General features: G+C 38.6%; 1 protein-coding gene across 5 annotated transcripts in view; it reads right to left on the minus strand.

Annotated features, from left to right (window-relative positions):
• Window positions 1-22,434, minus strand: part of evi5b (ecotropic viral integration site 5b) — a 36,431-nt gene that overhangs the window by 980 nt on the left and 13,017 nt on the right. For 4 of the 5 annotated variants that reach the window (XM_040128443.1, XM_040128442.1, XM_040128445.1 and 1 more), the window contains 17 exons: window positions 20,235-20,424; window positions 17,741-17,965; window positions 17,458-17,532; window positions 17,204-17,329; window positions 16,947-17,090; window positions 15,977-16,066; window positions 15,603-15,700; window positions 14,539-14,599; window positions 14,364-14,417; window positions 13,229-13,261; window positions 12,656-12,808; window positions 11,614-11,745; window positions 11,344-11,484; window positions 11,053-11,211; window positions 10,514-10,660; window positions 9,873-9,968; window positions 4,089-4,184 (listed from right to left, as the gene is read on the minus strand). In XM_040128443.1, coding sequence (XP_039984377.1) covers window positions 4,089-4,184; window positions 9,873-9,968; window positions 10,514-10,660; window positions 11,053-11,211; window positions 11,344-11,484; window positions 11,614-11,745; window positions 12,656-12,808; window positions 13,229-13,261; window positions 14,364-14,417; window positions 14,539-14,599; window positions 15,603-15,700; window positions 15,977-16,066; window positions 16,947-17,090; window positions 17,204-17,329; window positions 17,458-17,532; window positions 17,741-17,965; window positions 20,235-20,424 — 2,020 coding nt within the window. The remainder of the gene's footprint in view (window positions 1-4,088; window positions 4,185-9,872; window positions 9,969-10,513; window positions 10,661-11,052; window positions 11,212-11,343; window positions 11,485-11,613; window positions 11,746-12,655; window positions 12,809-13,228; window positions 13,262-14,363; window positions 14,418-14,538; window positions 14,600-15,602; window positions 15,701-15,976; window positions 16,067-16,946; window positions 17,091-17,203; window positions 17,330-17,457; window positions 17,533-17,740; window positions 17,966-20,234; window positions 20,425-22,434) is intronic. The other variant, XM_040128446.1, reaches the window with a different exon arrangement.

Below are 22,434 nucleotides of genomic sequence, written 5' to 3' on the forward strand. Positions count from 1 at the left end.
GGTTTTGCTAAGATTTAATGCTTTATATTTTGTTTTCTGAGATCTTTCTGGAGTTTTTTCAACAACCTTCAACAATTAGTTTGAGCTTTATCCAGCTGTGAGTAACTCTGCTTTTCCTTTATTCTTTATATAACAGGACAATAGATTCAATCAACTGCACAGTCAAAAAGCCAATTTTGTGTGCACACTGACATCTCTGGTGAGTGTACTGTATTTTGTCACATTTCCAGTGTGGATTTACTACATATTCAAAACTTCCTTAGAATCAGTATGTAGTATGGATTTGGGACAAAACTGTTTAGTAATTTCTTCAAGGCTTTGTTTGGGACTGCTTGGGAAACAGTCTTGAATGTGTCCTATTAAAAAGGTCAGGGCACTGGCTGTGCTCTGCTGTTTATCAGAGGTGGGAAGTTAACCCAACATATATTTTCCGAGCCAACCAGATAGTCTTTATTCAGTAGGTCTTTTTATTTCTTGTAAAACCAAAACTCTTTGGATAAAACATAAATTTCACCTTTATGTGGCTTGTCCAAGTTAGTCTTTTAAGTACATTGTCTACTTTGCATCATTCTGGTGAACTGAGCCGGAATGGGCTTACTGCCCTTTGTGGCTGATTGAGGAAAATGTATTTTGCACCTACTGTTAAACTGCAGTTCTTGCTGGGGTTTTTTTCCTCCGTTAGCGGCAAGGAGAAGTAATGGGGTCCTTCTAGCTCCACTCAGAAACAAATTTTGACAAACCATACTAAGATTTACGGTTTATCCGGTTTATTCATACGGTTTATGTGTTTTCTAACAGGTTTTACAAGTGAAAAGACTAAAAGCATGAAGACTATGTGGGTGGTTTGACCATTGTACACCAGGTTAACTTCCCCACCTCTAATTTAGAGCAGTGCACCATCACTTGCCCAGGCTTTTCTATGTAACCATCCAGGACCGTCTCCCTTACTGAGAATTAAACAGATCTAAATGGGGTTATGATGGGGGCCACAGAGCCAGTGATGTGAGGGTCAACATGAGGTCAGGTTTCAACCACTGGAGGTTACATGACATGTGTACCAACTCACCTTGGACAGCCTGCCATGCAACAGACATGTAGGAAGAGACGCATTCAGAGGCCAGTTCAGTACAATACACACAATAACAAAAATAGCCCACATTGACCTGCACCTGTCTAAACTTAGGAGTCTGCCTCCCCACATAAAGGAAATTGTGATGCAATCTGCGTCTGTCTGGCTGCAGTCAAAATTTCCAGCAATATGATGCAGGTTTTAATGTAGATTGTGAAGGAGGATGAAGGTGGGACTTGGTACTGAGCCGTTCTCCACTTTCAGCTTTGCTCAATCCAAATGACTGAGTTAGCATGATTCATAACAGGCCACGCTTAACCCAAGATGACCATAAGGCAAAACCAAGAGAAAGGGAAATGATTGTGTGACTACACTGCCTTAATATAGAGTCAGAAGAAGTTAATGCATGCAGCTAATTTTAACCGCAGTTCACCAAGACTCTTTGCCAACTTTTTGTTCGTGCTTGCTTTCATTGAATAAAAGGCTACCAATGTGATATTGTTCCTGTACAAAACTGATCTGCTAGAAGTGAAATAGAACCTCTCTCTGCAGTTTAAATATGTAAAACCATCTCAACAATGAAGATAAGCTTCTAAACCATTAATCAATTGAAAATCGTCATTAGGGGAAAGATCTTCAACTTCAACTTCGTGACATTGGACCTTCTTATATAGTTACATACAGGACAAAAGAGTAATAGATGAGTTAAGACTGAGAATATGGGGAGATGCATTCACTTCTCTGATGTCAGCTGAATTCATCAGTAATCACTGAAGTTTTCAATGCTTCCCAATACCCTCACAGACACATGGTTTAAATCTCTTGACTCCTTAACTACTCACTTTCATTGGAAAAAATAAATACCAAAAATCTCTGTCAGCATCACGGAAGGAAGAAATCACAAGCTGGCTTGGAAACACCAAACTTTATTCTTTAACATTACTTCTTGGCAAATCAACTACAGTATTTAGTCAAATGGATTCAAAAGTGATGGTTGATGATTTGATGATGATAACAATTATCATATACTGTATTACTTTTATTATTGTTATGACAGAGATATTAGTGATTATTATGATAATAACAAATTTTAAATCTGTTCTATACCAACTGTCATCCGCAACCCGTTATTGGTATTATTAAGGGTCCAAGCAGCAAAGCTGATTGAACCCTATTGTTTTTGTTCAGATTATTCTTATTTATTTTTCTCAGGTATGAAGTGTTTGTGCAACAGGAGTGAGTAGATGTCATATGTTGCCAATGCATTGTCTGATTTTCACAAAACTTAGCATGTTAGGTCTTAAGGACATTCTTTGGATGATCCCCAAGTTTCATACAAATAGAGCACTAGGAGGGACTAGAACTAAAGATTGCTTGTTTTATCATTGACAAATCATAAGAAAAAGTTGAAATTTAGCAAAGTGACTCATAGTAACATTTTTTAACTTTTTCTCAAAATAATGCTTCGATAACTTAATCAATGTGCCTACCAGCAGCAAATCAAGTTCAGCAGCTTTTAATTTCCACTGTGAAAATCCAATCAACACGAAAATTAGTACGTAGGTTTATGACGTCGTGAAGGAGTGGACAAAACCTCAGAGCAAACGTTCTCAAGGTGGCACTACAACAAAGATGTTTACGTTTAAGCCTGTATCTCAGAAATTACTTGACGTAAATTTAAAATTCCTTTTTTGTCCTGCTTCCTGCATTACGCTTTCATCAATCTACATAATCAATTTTTGCAAATTGATCTTCCTGCCTTTTCGTACTGTCTGAAATACCTAGTTTCATCAACTTGTCCAAGACCATTTGACAGATTCTTCTGAAATTCAATGCGAATCATCTACAGACCCTGCTTGCCAAAAGCTGTTCAAGAAAATTTGATACGTCAAACCGTTTTGAAGAAATAAAAAAATACATAAAACAGCATTGTTTGAACTGAGAAAATGGGCTACTTTTCTGAAAAGAAAGAATCAGTCATTACCAAACGTTGCATGTGTTATCATAAAGATAGTACAAACAACACTGTATAATTTCAGGAACCTTCTCTTAAAGTGACTGGCTTAATATCATTAAGAAATGTTCACATTGCTTGGAGACAATTCAACTGTCTGGATGAGTAAATTTTGTGTCCAAACATGCTGTGGAACATGCCTTCCCAAATAGCTCAGTCGTAAGCTTTTTGTCTCTCAATCATTTGGATGAGGGTTCAAACCCACCCTCTGCCTTACTTCATCTGGTCTTAATACTAAATCTTTGAGTTTTAGGGCTGACTGTGTATCATTATTTCATCTCACAATCATGAAACCCACATTTAGTTAACAATTAAATGAAAAACAAGCATCCAAATGCTCCCAATGTGCTTGTACCCAGATTGGTTTTGGGCACTCTTAGGGATCTGTCTGAAGCGGGCGGCATGGGGAATGAACGTTGGGTCAGCTTATTCCTCCTTCCAAACAAGACCAAAACAGAATTCAACAACCGAAAAAAAAAAAAAATTTTATATATATATATTATATATATATAATATATATATATAATATATATATATATATATATATATATATATATATATATATATATATATATATATATATATATATATATATATATATATATATATAAAAATAAAATTTATTTTTATTTTTGTTATTTTATCAAATTTTGAGTTAAAATTTTTAAGTTCTAAATGTATGTACACCTTTGTAATATATTTTGGCTTTACAGTGCGACAATCTTGGTGAAACCCTATTGCAGAAACATCTAGGTTATGTCTGTGAGGGTATTTACAAGAGGTGCGCAATGGCAACTCCACACAGGAAGTCTCTGGGTGTAGTTAACACTTCTACTAATCTGTTAGCTTCAAAGTTAAACCATATCTGAGGGAATGTTGTGAATCTTCTGAAATACTAGATCAAAGGAACAACAACAACAAAATCTGAATCTCTTTAAGGAAAAAAAGTTGCAAAATAACCTAGCGTGATTAGTTGTAATGTGATGCTTCTTTTATGAGTCTCACCTCATGTTGAAGCTCTGCTATCTGGTCTTTGAGGTCGCGGATGTACTGGCTCGCATCTGTGTGGTTCAGCTGGCCTTGGACCTTTCCTTCTTCTTTCTGTTGGTAGAAGAGATATGAGTTTTCAAAAAAGCTACAGCACACAGTGATACAGGTGGCGCTCCTACAGAAGGAGAGGAAAAAATATTTTAGCATCATGGCAACCCATTGGCAGAGACAAAGTGATTAAATTTGGGATTAAATGGCAAATGCAGCATACATTTAAATACCAAGAGTTTGTGTTAATTTCAATAATCTGTCCTAATGAATACCCACTGATATTAATTGTTGTGAGCTACTGCACATTCAGGACAAACTGTTGCAGATGCCAGAGCCCCACTACTAAAAAAGCAGCATGACGAAGTAACCTGTGTGGTGGGTGAGCAAAGTGACAGATGTTAGAGGAAACACAAGACAGTGCATTTGTGCTTGATTTCCTCCTGGGGCCCTGGGGATGAGGCTGGTTGTTAGCTTTAACAGTTCAACAGCCCATGTGATGTTTACCTTCCTCAGTGAAGACATCTGTAGGCATTGGAAACAAACATACACTCTTTCAGACCTAAATTACACCCTTGAACTTGCCAGTTCTACAGTGAGACCACTGAAGGGCACACAGAGAAGCTCAAACCACAGGCTGCAGCATGAACACTGAGACAAAAAAAGGAAGATTGTACACAGCACGCTGCAGAGTTTGGGTGTCAAGGTAGAGAGGTGAGACTGAGTCTTTTTTGGCTACGCAACAACCCAAAATACAAATAGGGTTTTTGATTCCTGTTTTAAGGTGGGGTTGAGTTTAGTGGGTCCCAGTAGGCTTTTTTTCACAAGGAGTGGTCTAAACAAGTGATATTATTCCAAGAATCTGTTGTTGTTGAGGTTTCACCCCTCCAAAATACTGCAACGAAAAGGGGCAGGCAGTTGAAAGACTTCCTCATGTTCAGCTGTGTGAATCACCAGGTGTCAGACTGTACCCGGGGATGTCAAACGTCTCACAAAAAAAAAAAAAAAAAAAAGCTTTCCTCACTTTCCTGTAACCAAAAAGTCTGTTCAACCTTGTTTAGTTCCATCAGTGCCATAAAATAGTAAAGGAGAAACAGTAAGCTATTTACGATGACATAGAAAACGTATCAGAAGTTAAATTTGTTTACTGTACTGACAACAGTGAACTCTGCAATAATCTGCAAAACATTCTCTGACCATCACATTCATCATTATCATCACATCTAGAGCAAGTGAGTTAAATCACAGCTAACAAAAGAAGTTTCCATGAAATGCACTAGAATTTCATTTGACAGTATGTGCTGTTTCAGTCAGCACATTCAAAGTATTTTTACACTTTGTGTCTCCATTGTTGTGGCAATGACGTATGCTTTATTTTGAACCTGCAAAGACATTTGTGAAGGATGTGTGAAAATTCACAGCTGTAGCGTGAAACGATGATTAAAGTTACCGATTAAACTTTCTATTTAATTTATTAGTAAGCTGCTTCTCAGTAAAGAACAGATATGCTTTATATAAAATGATTTTCCCAAGTGCCATCATATTTTAAGCTGTACTACAGATATGTGTCGTTAGAGTTTGTTTTTTCCTGAGCATATTTAACATGTGTGAGACTAATGCAACATACAGTTCCCACATTAACATGACAAATATAGATTAAACATGAAAATGACCGTAAATGACTAAAACTTTAGTATAAATCTCTCAGCATGTCATAGAAACCTCAAAATAAACCATGCATGTCACCTATGGTGGAGTCTCTGCTTCAAGATGAGAAAACCACTTCCTATCAGCCCAGAGACAGTGGCACTGTGGCGTTTAACACAGGCCATGACTGTGATAGTGAAAGAATCCTACATAGACCTTAGTTTCACTGACAATGTTTTCTATCGTTACTTAGAGCTTATCATGAATCTGTTCAGTAAATCTCTGCATCATCATCAGATGAAGTACACATTTCCTTCAAATTTAGAGTGACTGGCCCTTCATTGATATCGGCCACTGCCCTGAAATCTGCACTCAGTATTCCGGCCCAGACAAAGCTAATCTGATCCCATGATGACCTCGGACCTCTCACATTAAACCCAAGCTGCAGCTTGTCACAACGAACACACGTCACCTTCTCTGACAAGGAAGCCAAGAAAGTGATTTTTTTTTTCCTTTCTATATGAATCAAAATGTTCACCCACAACTTATACAGCAGGCCACCAAATCACAGACCAAGAAGTCAACGCTGGCATCATGATTTCAGCTCAGACAGACATTAGATTTAATACCCTGCTCCTGACAGAAAAAACATACCATAATTTGCAAATAAAGTGAATTTTTACTGAGACACTCTGAGTTCATTATGCAGATTCTGAAAAGTATGAAGGCGGTAGTGGTAAATTTTTGGTGTTGCATGTTTTTGCCCTGTCACTTAGTAACAAACCTCAGACCACACTGTGTGATTGAGTGTGCCTATGAAGGGGAAGACGGGGAGGTTGTTTTGTAGGTGTCATACTTAAAAATAGTCTGGGTCTCCAGCTTAGACAATCTGAAACACCTTACACTCAGGAGTACATTTACGAAGGTACTTTAAAAAGCCTACTCCACTGGCCCAAAGTAGTAACTGTTTCCAACAGAGCTGTCTGTAGCTCAGGTCAAAGGGGACCCAAGTTTTTGGTTTGACACCCAGTACAAGCAACTGATATTTAAATCGAATCAATGACACTTAACTTTAAAACACCAAGTTTAGCATTTATAAGCAGTTTATAAATATTAACTGGTTTAATATACACTATAATGTGGTTGTATGCTGATATAAGGACATTTTAAGTGTTTATTAGTGTACAAACTTTGCCAACAATTATAACTTCTAGGAAAACGTTATATTATATTATTACAACAACTGTGTTTTACTGTATTATCATTCATGATCTATTTATACAGAAGCCTGCACTTATGGGTGCCCACAGGAAGATTTATAGTTGTTGAAAAATACATTAGTAAATACTTTTATCTGTACAACTACCTTATAGTATGTTAAAAACCATTTATTACATGTTCATATTCTAGACAACATGTTTTGAAGCCAAGGGTAGCGTTTTCTAATTGTAAGGGTTTGAAGCATTTTGCAAGCTGCTTGTGCTCTCTGGGTAGCTCATTATATGTTTGGTGGGTGAGCACCGCCAACTGAAAACTGTTCGACTTCAGCAGATAAAGGCTGTAGATCACTGCAGCGTTTTCTATGCAATCAAATTGGGGGCATGGACAACCCTGAGGAACCTTAATTTTAAGAATATACAGTACAGCATACAACAAAACTGAAGTGCATCCCTGTGCAATATAACTAAATTGTTAAATAATTCAAAACTGTATCATTTTAAAGTAATTGTATTATTTTTAAGTCGAAGTGTTGGGGGTTGGATCTTATGTCTAATTAAAAATAAGCAGGTTACACAGACTACATTGAAATCACGGGCCCCAAAGTACAACCTCAATGCAACAAAAGTGAGTACACCTGCGATTTCCAATTAAAGCTATAATTGGATGAACAAGGTTATAGAATAACATTTGAACACCACAGCTTTCTCAGTTTTGGTCTGAGCCGTGTCTAATACAACAAGTCTTCATATGGTAAGAAATTGCTTGAAGAAGTAAGAAACTGGATCGTGAGACTTCACTGAGATGGTAGAGGGAAGAGTTTCAGTAGTGGTTAGGAGGTACAAGAAGAGCCATGCTACCAATAACAGAACTGAGGTGTAGCGGAGATGACACTTATAGTGCCATCACATGCTTTCATAGTGCCATCATGCTAAAATCACAAAACAGTTTATAAAGAATAAAAAAGTGAAAACTACAAGCTGGCCAAGTATGTCCCCTGACTTGAATCCAATAGAACACCTTTTAAGTATTGTAAAGTCTAAGATAGAGCAAAAAAACCCTCCAGCAAAGAGGAGCTGAAAAGAATCGTCTGTGAAGAATTGCAGGGCAACTTTCCACAGATTTGTACAACTGGTACCATCCATGTCCAGGAGGACCAAATCTGCCCTCTTTCATACAAAATATCGAAAAAGTATAAGAATGGAATTTCACTCTTGAAGGGTATACTGACTTTTGTTGCAGTTGGTTCTAAAATATCGACCTTTCATTATAGTTTAAATTGTCAAGAATCAAATACAAGACAACTAGATTTCCTTGACAAACATTCCATCTCTTTAGAGCTCTAAATGAAAATAAGGGAAATTTTAAAACTTCCAAATTCCAATTAAAATCTGGCTTAAAATATTTGATAGTGTTATCCTGCCCACTTTGCTATATAGATAGATGAACACCCTATATAGAGATTCTGTTGGGATAAACACCTAATACAATCTCTTCATGCAAAATTCTTCAGAAACATTTTACAGGTACAAAGAAAAACACCAACAAATGCCTGTCAAGGAGAGTTAGGCAGATGCCCACTCATGATTAACATTCAAAAGAGACCACACAAAATCTGAAAACCTGAAATCTCCAGAAACTCTCCATTCCAAACCCCTATGTCTGTGCGAGACTGAGACTAACTGCCCCTTCTTAAACACACACTGACCAGTCTCACAACAACACTGCCTTCAAAACACCAATCAGAATAAACCAAATTATAAAACAATGTAAAGAATCCTATTTGAAACACTGGACAGAAGAAACTAAACAGCAAAGTAGACTGCAATGTTGTCTGTCCTTAAACAGAGATTACAAATTGGCAGAATATCTCTTAACCGCCAACGATAGAAAGCTGTGGCCGATCCTAACCAAGTATAAACTTGGTGACCATAAATTGGCAATCGAACAAGGAAGACACAAATATCATGGCAACTAAAAGAAGATGACACAATACGTGGTCACTGTTTGACAAGTTAGGTTGAGTCAGAGATACACTTCCCCCTCAAGTGTAAATCAGTCAACGAAATAAGGAACATTTAACTGTACCAATTCAATTCTGTAATTCCAAATTTCAATGAACTAACAGACATCTCAAAATTAAAAATACTCCTAGGAGAAGGAGAAGAGGCATGTTCATAACGTACCCCAACTCATATGAAAAGTGTGATGTTGCAAATGCTGATCCTAAAAACAAGCCTAAAATGATTTAGGATTTTTTTTAAGATTACTTTATTTGATATCAATCATTACTGTTAAGTGCTGGCGCTGTAAGAACAGGCCTGTATTTGTTTTGGTCACCCTTGTTGTGCATAGCGTTACATTTGTTTGAGGATAAATATTGGTTTCTTCACTCTTGCTTATGGAGACTTGTTCAAACAGGGAGTAAGTATATAGGCAAGTCTTCTCAATTTCAATAGATGCAGAGACTGAAAAAATCTTCACCCACAATTCCAAAATATTTAACATTTCTCCAAAAATACAAATGGAGACAAATCATTTCCAGATCTGAAATACAATAAACTGGAAAACAAAAATAAGTAGCCGTTATTTTTTGTAGAGCAACTACAATGGCAATTAAAATATTTGAAATCAATTCTACAACACAATAAAATGTGGGGAAAAAAATGAAGGGCCGAAATACTTCCTGAAGCCACTGTAACTAAACTTTGTCACTATACACATTCCTGTGCAGGACATTTTTTTCCTCTGTCTGAAGGAAGTTTAAATATGTTAAAATGTGGTTTTAACATATTTTTAACATAGGTGAGGAAACCCAACGCTTAATGGAGAGTCAGGAGTGTGATGTTACAGAGAATCATAGCGGGGAGTGTGTTGGGACTTTACCTCAATCTCAAGCTCTGAGATCTGTTGCTGGAGTTCAGCCATAGCAGCAATGTTGTCAGCTTCTCTCAGCCTCACTGCCATCACTTCTTCCTTACTCTGCAGAAAAACAAACCAGACAAAACTCTCAGGCAACAGCAAAAGTAGCTAAAGACATTATTTTAACAACAGCTCGACCCAAGCCCAAGAGAAGCTGAATGGCCAGTATAAAAACATGTATTGTACAAAATGTGTGTATTATCTATTTCTGGATGAGTGTATCTTGCAAGGGGAAATTCCTGAGAGATGGGGTTTTAACAGAAATTTAGCAGCATCATCAGACGCATCAGCAGTGAGATATTATCAGAACAAGTCACTTCCTCCTCCTGTATACTGATACTGACCTTATCATGCAGCAAAACTGATTTTCTAACATCGCAAATGTTTTTACAGCTAAATCAGACTCACAGGAGAAAACTTACCACAACTTGAGCTTATTATATATTAAAAGAAAATGTAATATTGTCCAAATGTACATTGTGAACACAACATTTGACAGTTCTGGGATTATACCTTGCAGATTATGCCACATCAGACCTGTAGTGTCTTGTCCCAGTGCTCATGGTGTTATATGCTGCAGATCAGAAGCAGAGCTGTACATGTACCTTGCATTCCATCTCCGCCTGTCTCCGCTTGATCTCTTGCAGTTGTACATGCAGATCTTTATTTTGCACTGTCAGTGTTTGGACGCGCTCCTGGAGACAGCGACTCTCCTGCTCCGCCCGTCTCAGCTGGTTGCTGTGAATCTGATTCTGTTTGGGAATCATTTAAATAAAAGATTTAAGAATATTTATTTTTACCTTGACATTTCCTAAATTTTCAGATATATCCAAACAGAAAAGTGGAGATTGGTTACTGCAATGCTTCACACTTAAGTTTCCAGGTTATTTTGCAGATGACTACTGCCATCTGAAGGCTACTGTGTGACAATACAAGTACAGAATTTACTCCTTTCCAGCTTTTTAACTGTTTATGAAGCATTCTGATGTGTCCATACTGCAATATACCTTTAATTTTCTATGACTGATTGCATTATACGGACATAAATGCTAAGAATCTGAAAATGCAGGACAAAACATTAATACAAAAGAACAAATTAGCTTGATCAGGTAAATGTGCTTAGAAGGCTGATGTAACCTCTGACCTGTGTCTCCAGCTCCAGAATCCGCTGCCGTGTTTCTCGGACCTCTGCCTGGGCCTCGGCCTCACGCAGCCTCACACTCATCAGCTCGTCCTGTAGCTCACTCAAGGTATTCTTCTTGGGGCTATCCTTCCAGCGACCAGCTGTGCGTGCCAAGTGACGCTGAGGACCGGTGTTACAGTCAGTCCACCGTTCCAGAACTCATTATATGAATAAACTGCCATTTACATTTCAAATACGTTTGTATTTTTCTGGTATCGAAATTGTCCTGTGGTCTAGAATGTTGGCGCTCACCTGCCAGTGCTCCTCCAGGTCTCTGACCTGCTGTCTCAGCTCTTTCAGGCCAGTCAGAGCTTCTGCTTCCCTTAGCTTCACCCCAATCAGCTCCTCTTGTAGTCGTGCCACATTGGTCTCATCTGGTAGCGACGTGTTCCTCTAAGGAAGGCGTGTAAGAAAGGTATGTTTTAAAACTTTAGCAATAGGTGTACAGTGATGTAAGTAGGTCACATAATGACACTGTGTGCAGGCTGAGATTAAGGCAGTAAAGTGTCTAAGGCAACTCACCTTTTCCATATCAAGGATCTTGTCTTGCATCTCCTTGAGTGCACACTGGGACTCTGCCTCCTTCAGTCGGGCCTGAACAAGCTCTCTCTCCAGCTGCAGGACAGACTCCTCAGAGTACCTAGGGGTTCCCTTCTATAACAAACAGGACAGCTGAGTGAGCATAGACAGCAAAGTAGGAGAACAAAAAACAAAATATTTAACCTCCACTAATATAAACCAGAGTCCCAAAATAATTCCAGTCCATTAAACAGTCTCCGGAACTTCCATATATCATATCATATCATATCATGTTTCCCATTCACTTCAATGGGAAAGTGGTCTCAGACTTTTGGGACCCCACTGTATATATTTTCTTCAGGCAGAAATACACAAGAAACCTCAATGCCTCTTCACACTCCACTACAAAGGATTCGGCTTACAGCAATCATTTTGTTTTTCACTTTCACATATATAATTCATGACTGCTCATTGTGAAGCAAGATAGCAAATTATGTAAAACGTGGTAATGTCTGCACATTACCATCTGGAATCCAACCATCAATAATTAATAATGTTAGGTCAAGAGATATGTTATGTGAACAGGGTGCCAAGCGTGAAATGTACCACCTGTGATACAACTGCTCACAAATTCATTTACTCATCACTCTAAACGGTGGCTGAACTGTCTTGTACTCCATGTCCCAATTTGAATTCATGCATGCCAAAACAGATCATTACCCAAAGCTGATGTGCAAAGTGAGAAAAGCTCTTGTCTGCCACTGCTTGGACTTTGTTGCTAGGCAAAATGTGCCAACAAGTCAGGGGAGACGGATAACAGTGACACATCCGAACTCTAGTGGAAACACATTCTTACTGGTCCAGCTGTCAGTTGTAGCACAGCGCATAAATGTAAAATCGTCAGCCCGAGGTTTCAGCACTGCACATCACAAACTGATCTGGCAAACATCCCAAGCTGGATGTCACAGCTCCTGACACAGACTAGGCAGGATGGCTGTAATCATCACTGCAATCTGCCAGCTGGGGACTCTGTGGCCCTCCTTACCGCTTGTGGCTGCTGCTGCTGCTGGAGCTGCCTGATGGTTTTCTTGGCCTGCTCCAGCTGAGCACTGGCCTCCTCGCTCTGCTGTTTGACTGTGGCCAGCTCCCGCTTGACCAGGTAGTTTTCCTCTGCCTCCTGAGCTCGAGTCACTTGTCCCTTGGGACATAACCAACCGAGGAGGGAGTGAAGTGAGCACGACAAGAAGTGAAACGAGAGGGCGGAATGGGTGGGCAAATCAGAAGGGAAGATGAGGGATTGAGTTTTCTAATGACATGCTTGTTTTAAATCTAGTAACGTGAGAGTCACATTTGAATTCCTTAGCTTTCTTCAGCATGATCTTTGAGTCTCTTAGTCTCTTTGTCTGACACGCCAAAATGTGGTATTCCATGCACTTATTCAAAATTGTAATCAGCCATTACAGTTCTTAATTCGGATAATCATTAGAGTTCATTAGGTTCTGCACTATTACTGTGTCCTTTATTGTGCTAATCATAAGCATGCAAAGCTAAGAGAGATAGAAGGAAGAAGGAAGGTGCAACATAAGTAATAAAGGTAAAGAGAAAATGAGGAATATACCTGGATCAATCTATCTGCCAAGGAAGCACTTTCCTACAAAACAGAAATATCAACAAAAGACAGCAGAGAGAGAGAGACAGACAATCCAGAGGACAGTTTAAAGCACACAAAGGAACAACTGATTGTTTTTAGAGAAGAAATGCAATGTTCATTTCCCCTCTGGAAATATCTGTTTACAGACTGTAGAATGATGTTTACATTCAGGGATAGAAAATGAACATTGCATGCAGGTGTGGTGAAGAAGGTGCAAATGAGCTGGTGACAAAGTGAAGAATTAAGCGGTGCTGATAACAAAGTGACAGGTTTCAGACAGGAAACAGCCCAGGACAGCTGTAGTTCAAGCTGAGAGAGTGAGCAGCATATTAACAGTGTTATGGAGCTACCCGTTGTTTAACTGAACAGAAGCTCTGGGCTTTGGTGATTCACCCATGCTTTTGAATGGTTTCAGTTAGTGAAAAGTTAAAAGGTCCTGAGAGTTAAGTGACAGAGACATATCAGAGAGCAGCAGCCTCAAGCTGGTTTTAAATAACAGACTCGTTTAGACCACAGTGTTCCTGCCTGCAGGCAAACGCGGTTCAGGAGACACCCTTGGTATCCATGGCACACCTCATGCATGGTGCCTTTACCCTGGCAGCAGTGGTGCCCATTCAAAGAGACAAAAAAGGTGCAGAATGATACAAACGGTGCAACTTGGCATGCAGTGCTTTGTATCCAACTGACGGCATCAAGCTGACACTTTCACATTCCACAGACTGGTTAACGGTCTTTGCTTTCGTTAGTGGTTTCTGGTGAATTTTAAATTTCACTACATGAAATTGTCAGAGCCAAACAGAAAGTCACCATGACAACAAGATAACTTGAAGTACAACTCCAGCTTCTGTTTCTGATGGTAACTTTTCTACAATCAAAAAATTCACCGTACCAGTCAACAACGGTTTATCATGTAGATGTAAATGCACAACTTTCAACTAACACAGCCCAGTTAGCGAAAGACAAGACTCCATCATTAGGAGGAGATGCATGATGTATGAGCGTACACAGCTGGATGGGTTAATGTAATGTTGATGAGCAGGGAGCAGTGGGACATTGATTTGTCTGGTGACGGAGCACCTGTGACAAACATTGATGCACTCACTTTCTCTAGTGTGTCTATCCTCTGCTTCAGGAGCCTGTTCTCTGTCCGCAGCCTCTGCATATCAAGGAAATACGAAATCATGTAAAACACAATACATCATAATCAGCATGGTTGAGCTTTCTGGACATTTTTGTATCATAGTTCACACTTAACATACTCAACTATCTCCATTCACCTTAATCTCCACCTGCTCCTCCATCTCTTTAGTTTTGATTGTAGTGTATTCTTTCTCTAACCTGAAAAAATTTAACAGAGAATCGTTGAAGACATCAGTGTTGCTCATCAAATAAAGACCTAATAAAATTTGTCTAGTGTGGGCGGTGGTAGTGATAAAAGCAGGGATGAATATCATAATAATTATTCAAGGAAAAGTTATGAAATCTGTAAATTTGTTTTCCACGCCTGCCAACATTTTTTTTTTTAAATAATGCAAACATAAAAACATACGGAAGCACCTTAATTTACAGGGTTCATTTCTAAATAATTTCAAAGAAGTTTATTGGAAAGACCTATATAATCTGGTATTAACTGGAGGGAAAATAGAATCAGTGTTCAATTAATAAACTTTAAATTAATTAATTAATCAATTCTATTCAAATGCTAGTGTAACCTAGACAGGCTCGCAAAAATCTGAAATTTGTCCACAGACAAGCATGGAATTCAACAGCTGAGGAAAAAAGTTTCCATTATTATTTACTTGGGTTAAAATTAAGCTTTCATCCAAAATAGGAAAAAATATTCCCTATATTTATTAATTAGTACCAATTTACATGGTTCTTTTTATTAGGAAATTACAGTTCTATAAAATAAAGGGTCACCAAACAATTTTTTTCCCCAAACATTAAATTAGAAATAATAACGAGATAACAAATACAACATTTATAGGTTTTGTAGCCTTAATTAACAATGACAATATCTGAAAAATACAATAAAGCCAATTAGGCTACAATGATCTTAGTCTGAAATACAAATTTTCAACACCTCAAAATTAGTATTGGCTACCATACAATTCATTAAAGCCAAGGCTTTAATGTTAGCATAAAGTTATGACACAGTTACAGAAAAATTTAGGAGTTTATTGTAAAGTGAGTGATGAAACCTGAACAATAAAGATTTGTGAGTTGCATTGAGATGGGCCATCAGAATTTGATGTACATTTCCAGGATCGCATGTAAAAAATAAATGCATAACTTGAAAGGGGAGATTGATGTATAATGAGGACGTTACAGTTGTGCTTACTTTTTCATCTTCTTGGCATTGTACTTGACTTGATAAGCAGCCTGGATGACTTTATCTGGTCCGCTGTCAAACTGGTGTGGGATGACTTTCTGAAAGTGCTGGAGCACAGTAAACGGAGGCAGGATAAGTTCCTCCACACTCATAAACCCCCTACTTTCAAACAACTGTGTACACTCATGTCTTAGTCAGGTGTTTCTCTAACCTCAAAGCCATTATATCAAATGTCAGCATGTGCACAGTCAAAAGTCGAGAGGATAGATGTATCAATTAACTGGGTGCGGTAGAGGTTCCTCCCGTGAGGGTGCTGCACGTTTTGCTCCAGAAATCTGATATTCTTGAATGACAAGTAATGTGGAGGTTAAGGTGATATATACCTGTAACATTCCCTCCATGTCCAGCTGGATGAGTTCAGTCTGGTTCATCTGAAGGATGGCCAGTCCCACACGGAAAACTATCTCCAGACCCTGGGGAAAGAGATCACCAGTAATCACTGAGGAGTCATCTTTCGAAAGCACTTCTGTGATGGCCGGTGTGCTGTGGAATAGGCTTTAAAAAGGATTGAGAATTAAAAAATTGTTCCAACAGGTCTCAAGGGAGGGATGAAACAACTCACGGTAACTATTAAATGTGAACTATAGTTTTTTCTGTTTTCTCCAACAGGTGGCGCTAATAGATAACCTTTCCATGACAGTCTACTTCATTTAATTTGGATTTTGTATGTAGTCACTCTTTAAGCAGTAGAATAAATGTTAACCTTACATCTTTTCAGAGTTAAAACAGTTGGCATTAATGTAAGGGTTTACGTTTCCTTTTTTTTTAGATTTAACAACTGCATTTTAGACAGTTTGGCTGAGGCCATTATCCACAGTGATACTGAGTGCAACAGCAAGATAACATTCAACTATTAGATCACAAACATTAGAATAAAGCAAAAGTAGAAAAGTGCAAGAGTCAAATACAGAGCTGTGAGAGTAGTTCCTATAGAGAGTGAACACAGGAGTACAATGCAAGCAAAATAAATAGAATGACAAATATAGGCAGGTGACAAATTAAAGCAAAAACCAACATAAAGTATCTTAGTATGGTGTTGGGCCTCCACAAGCCGCCAGAACAGCATCAGTGCGCCTTGGCGTTGATTCTACAAATGTCTGGAACTCTACTGGAGGGACAGAACACCATTCTTCCAAAAGATATTCACTCATTTGGTGTTTTGATGATGGTGGTGGAGAGTGTTGTCTAACATGTCGGTCCAAAATCTCCGTAAGTGTTCAAAGATACAAATTCTTTATAGACTGATACATGTAAGTAGACACAGGGACAAGAATACTGTTCCTTTTAACTGACCTCACACATGAAGATATCAAAGATTCTTGTGGCAACAGGCAGAGGGAAGGAGGTGAGGAAGATGGTGAGGAACCAAGAAGAGGCATACATGGAGGTGTGAAAGCTCTGAGCCTGGAAATGCATATGCAGCTCTGGGAGTTGCTCCTGCAGGGTGAAATCATACAGATACACACCATTACTACTGTACATGACTATATTTTGTCAATCTGTCAAAATACCTCCCAGCAACCTTTCACTACAGAGTATGAGGTTTCTACCTGGATCATGCACTCAAATTGGTACATGCAGAGTCCCAGCTCAGCCATACTGGGTTTGAAGAGCTCTCGTAATCTGTAGTCTTGCATCAACTTCACAAACACACAGAAAGCCTCTTCCTCTGGCATCTGGAAAAATAACAGCATGAAATCAAACCTCATATTCTACCTTGTTGTTCAGTCAAACATGTAAAACTATTTGCTTGATGCTGGTGAATCAGTGTGTTTGTGTTCATGTGGTGAAGATGGATTATTACCTGCATAAGTAGCAGTCCAACAATGAATGCGCTCCCTTGACAATAACCGACCTCACGGTCCACCAGAGAATATGCCTGAGGTAAGAAGAATTAGCTCTGGATGAGTCTCAGTGATGGTCTCAGGAGCACAAGTTTCTACAATGGTCTGCTGTAAATGGACTCCACCTACAGTTTTTAACCTGAAGGTGCTATTAACGCCAAATACCTCTTTGTGTTATCTGTACACATGATTATCGGTTTATCTGCATACAATCAGATTCCTCAGACAAAAATTGAGGCTAACCTTCATGACATTGAAGAGCACTTCCTGGCCCAAGCTGTCCTTCTCCTTGAAGAATTCGTGTTCAGGATAAGTGCGGGCGATGTCTCTGCGAATCAGCTTCTCACATGGGGATGTCATCTTCAGGAGTTCTGAGTACTGATCCTTGATGGGCATATTTTGGGCATTGCACAACAGCTGCCACACTATTGCCCGAAAGTGGTGAGGAATCCCTTTTCTGACAAGATCCTATGGAAAAAGAAAAGATACTTTGTGAAACTGATATTATTCTAGCTGAATTTTAAAGACATACATGGAGTATTTAAATGGGCATTTGGGGCCTATCTTCGTTCATTTCTAAAAGTGGACAAGAAAAACAGTGTATGAACAATGTAATAACAGAAAGTGTAAAAGTGTAAGAAAACAAACTAGCCTCATGTGGAGAAAAAGAGAAGACACGTGTATTTCTTACAAGAGGACAGATCCATGGGCATGCTTTGCCCTCTAATATTTATTTTTCTCATTTTAACGCAGTGTGCATCTCATAATGATACTATTTCCACTGCCAAATACAACTTTTTCAGTGAGGTATTCGTTAGTGTGATTTGTTCCCATGTACTAATGCTGATACAATTTGATTAAGCAATTTCCTGACAGGGAAGACTGGTCTTTCCTGCTGTGATGGGAGTGTGCATGGCCGTGTGCGTGAGTGTTCATGCGTGTGTGTGTGTGTGTGTGTGTGTGTGTGTGTGTGTGTGTGTGTGTGTGTGTGTTAATGCGCGTGTGCATGCATGCATCTGGTCAGTCCAGGGTGCCTCTGGAGCAAAGGTCCACCCACACAGGCTTTCAGCAGGGGACCCCTCTCAAAAGGTTAGACAAGACAAACCAAACTTTGTACTGGAACAATGCACCATCTCATATCTTGACTATTTGTGAAATAAAGCTGAAAACTGAAGGCTGCTTTCTAAGCCAACCACCTTTGTTTTCCATTCCCACTAATACTTGACAGGCTCTAACATAGATAAAATGTATATCATAAATCTAGCATTTAATCAGATATCCACTAAACTAATTAGATTTCTCTTCAACAGCAGTAGGTCTTGATGAAATATGAAGTATTGAAAACATGAACACATCGGGGATTTTGCTGACAAGCAAAAGAAGGAAGGTTCCTTCCTTCGTAAAACAGAAACTGGGTTTCCCTGTAAACCAAGGGGAAGACGACATCAAATTTGTGGAGGCCTCAGCAGTTATGATTAACATCTCAGACTAGTTGCACCCATCTGGTCATTACTTCTGTTAAATTACATAGTAACACCCATACATGTTCACTTGTCCTTTGCAACACTTCCCCATTTACACACGAAGTTACAAGAAATACAGAAAACCAGCCGCTACAGATGACATGGGCCTTTCCATCCCATTTGCATTTATCTTCATCATCAGGTTCATGTAACAGCAATTCCATGTCCACACATGTTTTTGTATGTGAATGGATTACAACAATGGATTTAAAGTGTGACAGACTATAGGGAAGGCATAATTACGGTTGCTGAGCACGCACTTGAGTGTCACCGTGACTGTAGAGCTGCTGGACAGCAAATTCAATGCTGAAAAATGAATGCACCAAAAGGATGCCCCTGTTCTTGAGCAATGGTTTAAAGCATTCAGGTGACTTGATATTAATTAACTTGCCACCACAATTCTCTGATATCAATCTCACTGAATATCTTTGCAACAAACTAAAATACCGCAGCAGTAGAATGAACACACCCTTCAAACATTCGCAGTTGTTCCAAGCATTTAACATCTGTCCCTGCCTTGACTTGTGGCTGTTAGGTGGTCCAACACAGTACTGAACAGGGTTTTCTGTTTTGTGGTCACTGTGTTTACTCAAATTTCCACTGCATGTGCAGTTTAAATCAAACTACCACTGACAGTAACTGGGCATAGGGTTATCACAAGACGCCAGAGAGTAACTGTAGAAACAAGGAACCTAAAATTAGCTTCAAATGTCAAGAACTTAAATAACAAGTTCAATGACAACACTACAGGGTCACTTGGGACAAAGATAGCCTTAGAAATTATTTCTGGACCAAGTAAACATTCAGACAGATAGGCCCATTGTAGCATACAGGCCAAAGCTTGATACATATGCCTGTAAAACATATGTGTATCACAAGAAAGGCTGTGTAGCCTAGATTTTAACTTTCTTATAAAGTTCAAAGCCATTTGGATATTGCTGAAACAGTATCATGGGTTCTCCTGTCTCTTTTCTTTGGGACATGAAATACTGTTATTTTTTTCAAATGGGCAAGTATCAAAAATGCAGACAAAAATGAATGTCTAAAAAGTGCATTTCTAAAATTACAGCTCCACTGCCTTAACCTCTTCTTCAGCAGCCAAGTCAAATGCGTCTCAGTAAGCTCCTAATGCAGTCGTGTTTCAGTAAGCTCTTAAGCAGGTCAGCACGAGACTTGGCTGTCACTTCACAGTTAGTCATGTGCACTGGTCTCACCTTGAGCTGCTTCTCCTTCTTCTTGCGCACCTCCTCCCACTCATTGACAATTCTTCCCCAGAGAATCCACGAGTCCTCCTCCAGGTGGGAGAGGTTGGAGGAGGCAGAGGAGCTGGACACCAGGGAGGAGCCACTGTTCCGCCTGGAGCCATTCATGGAGCGCAGTGACTTGCTGTCTGTCTCCAACAGCCTGTGGTGTAGGTAAGAGGTTGGATGTACTGTTAACATTTCAAAACCTGTGTACAGACACAACATTTTTATCGTGAGGCGCACTACCAAGAAATGTTTGCTTCAATCATTTATCAAAACCTAATACATACGTCTCTTTTTAACTGACACTATTTAAGAATATATAGCTAAGACCTGACAGAAATATTTATATCCTTTACAAAAAAATAAAAAAATTAAAAAAATAAACTCATTTTAATACATGTTCGCTCGTAATACACAGTGCACACTGTTTTGGCCTTTTACCAACTACTAGATACTGACTAAATTAATATGTTGCAGTATTATTTTCCTTGGTGATGCTTTGAAAATCTCATTATCTACATGTATATAGGTCTAATTCAACCAATGCAAGAACAGGCATACTACATATTCTGAAGATTAGTATGCCAAAATAACATCTTTATGAAACAAGTGTGTGCATCTTTAATGAAAAGCCATCTCAATCAAAAAGTCCTGGTTGCCCAGTGGTAAATACACAGGCCATATAACCGGTTTGATTTTGGCTAGGGATCATTGCTGCCTGTCCTATCCACCTCTCCCTCTCCATGTTCCCTGCCTGCTGCTATATTGTCAATTGTCCAACCAAAGGAAAAAAATAGCATAAAATAATCTTTTTTTTAAATGTATAACAAGCCCACATGCATACAGCTGCCTTAATGGCAAAGTAGCTTTTTCCAAGACAGTTTTTCAATGACAAAAAAAGTTTTATTGTACCATAAATTTCACTTTTTTTTTTCCACTTTAAATGTTTTCAGACCATTCAAAGTTTGAACTTTACAGTTGCAATAAGCTGACATGAAATGCAAACCGTGTGAAATTACAGTCAAGACACTTAAGTGGAAATATTCAGGTAATAAGTATTATTGTTGTTATTATTATTAGTTATTATTGTTATTATTATTACTATTACTATTATTAATTATTATTATAATTATTAGTATTATTATTATTATTATTTTCTAATCAGCTACACATTGACCAAAGAGAACTGCCACTCTGTTCTGGTTTAATGTTGTGTAGAAGAAATTTTCCAGGAAAACAATCACACATCCAGGTTGTGCAAAATGTGTTTGATATCTAAACAAGGGCAAGTAGTACTGACTTGCATTGCCTTCGCCTCACCAATCTCCAAATGTCAACCCCACTGAAGAGCTTTAGCTAAAGTTAAAGAGAGCAAAGCAGAAACATAATGTACATCATCAGATATACATGGATGTGCTGGGAGAGTACAGGAGTGGTAATGTGAGTTCTCGAATTCTGCTACATCTTGAATCAGTGCCAGACAATTTGCAAGCTGTGACTGAGGCAAACAGACAAACACATCCAGCATAAAAAAATTCAAAGCTACCCACATTTCTAGGGCAGAGCTAAAAATGAAAGAGCTTATTTAAAAAAAAAAACACTTTGCACTGATGTATTACAGCTTTATGACTGTAAAATAACCTACTGCATAACAGTAACTGGCTGTCAGAGCCTGAGAATTAGCAGTCAATTAGCAATTAATTCCCCTCTCCACATGAGTCAAGTCTAAAAATCCACACCTGATTCAAGAATTGGTCTGACACTGAATAAACAACACCATCACTGGTAAAACTGTAAAACAGCTGGCCCGGTTATCTAGTCTTCATCAGCAGTCACAGTGTGATTATAAACAGAGAATATAGCTACATTCTTAATTGATGTAAGTCCCAAAATTATCTTATTCAAATTCTCACAATAACTAGCAGGTTAATACTGACGTTAAAAGCAAAACTCTTATATTCAGATTGAAAGACTGTACAAAAGGGATGTAAAAGCACTTCTACTAAGGATGAGGGTTGGCACTCATTTAAATTCTACAGACGGCTGCTTTAAGTGGCTAAAAAAAAAGCCAGTGGAAGTCATTAAGATATTTCCTGACTCATTATGTCTATTTCATTGAGTGTTTTCATTCATGGTCAGCATCTGAAGTGGCTTGATGGGAAGGAGA

This window comes from Xiphias gladius, chromosome 6 (genome assembly GCF_016859285.1).
Source record: "Xiphias gladius isolate SHS-SW01 ecotype Sanya breed wild chromosome 6, ASM1685928v1, whole genome shotgun sequence".
In the NCBI taxonomy this organism is placed as follows: Eukaryota; Metazoa; Chordata; class Actinopteri; order Istiophoriformes; family Xiphiidae; genus Xiphias; species Xiphias gladius.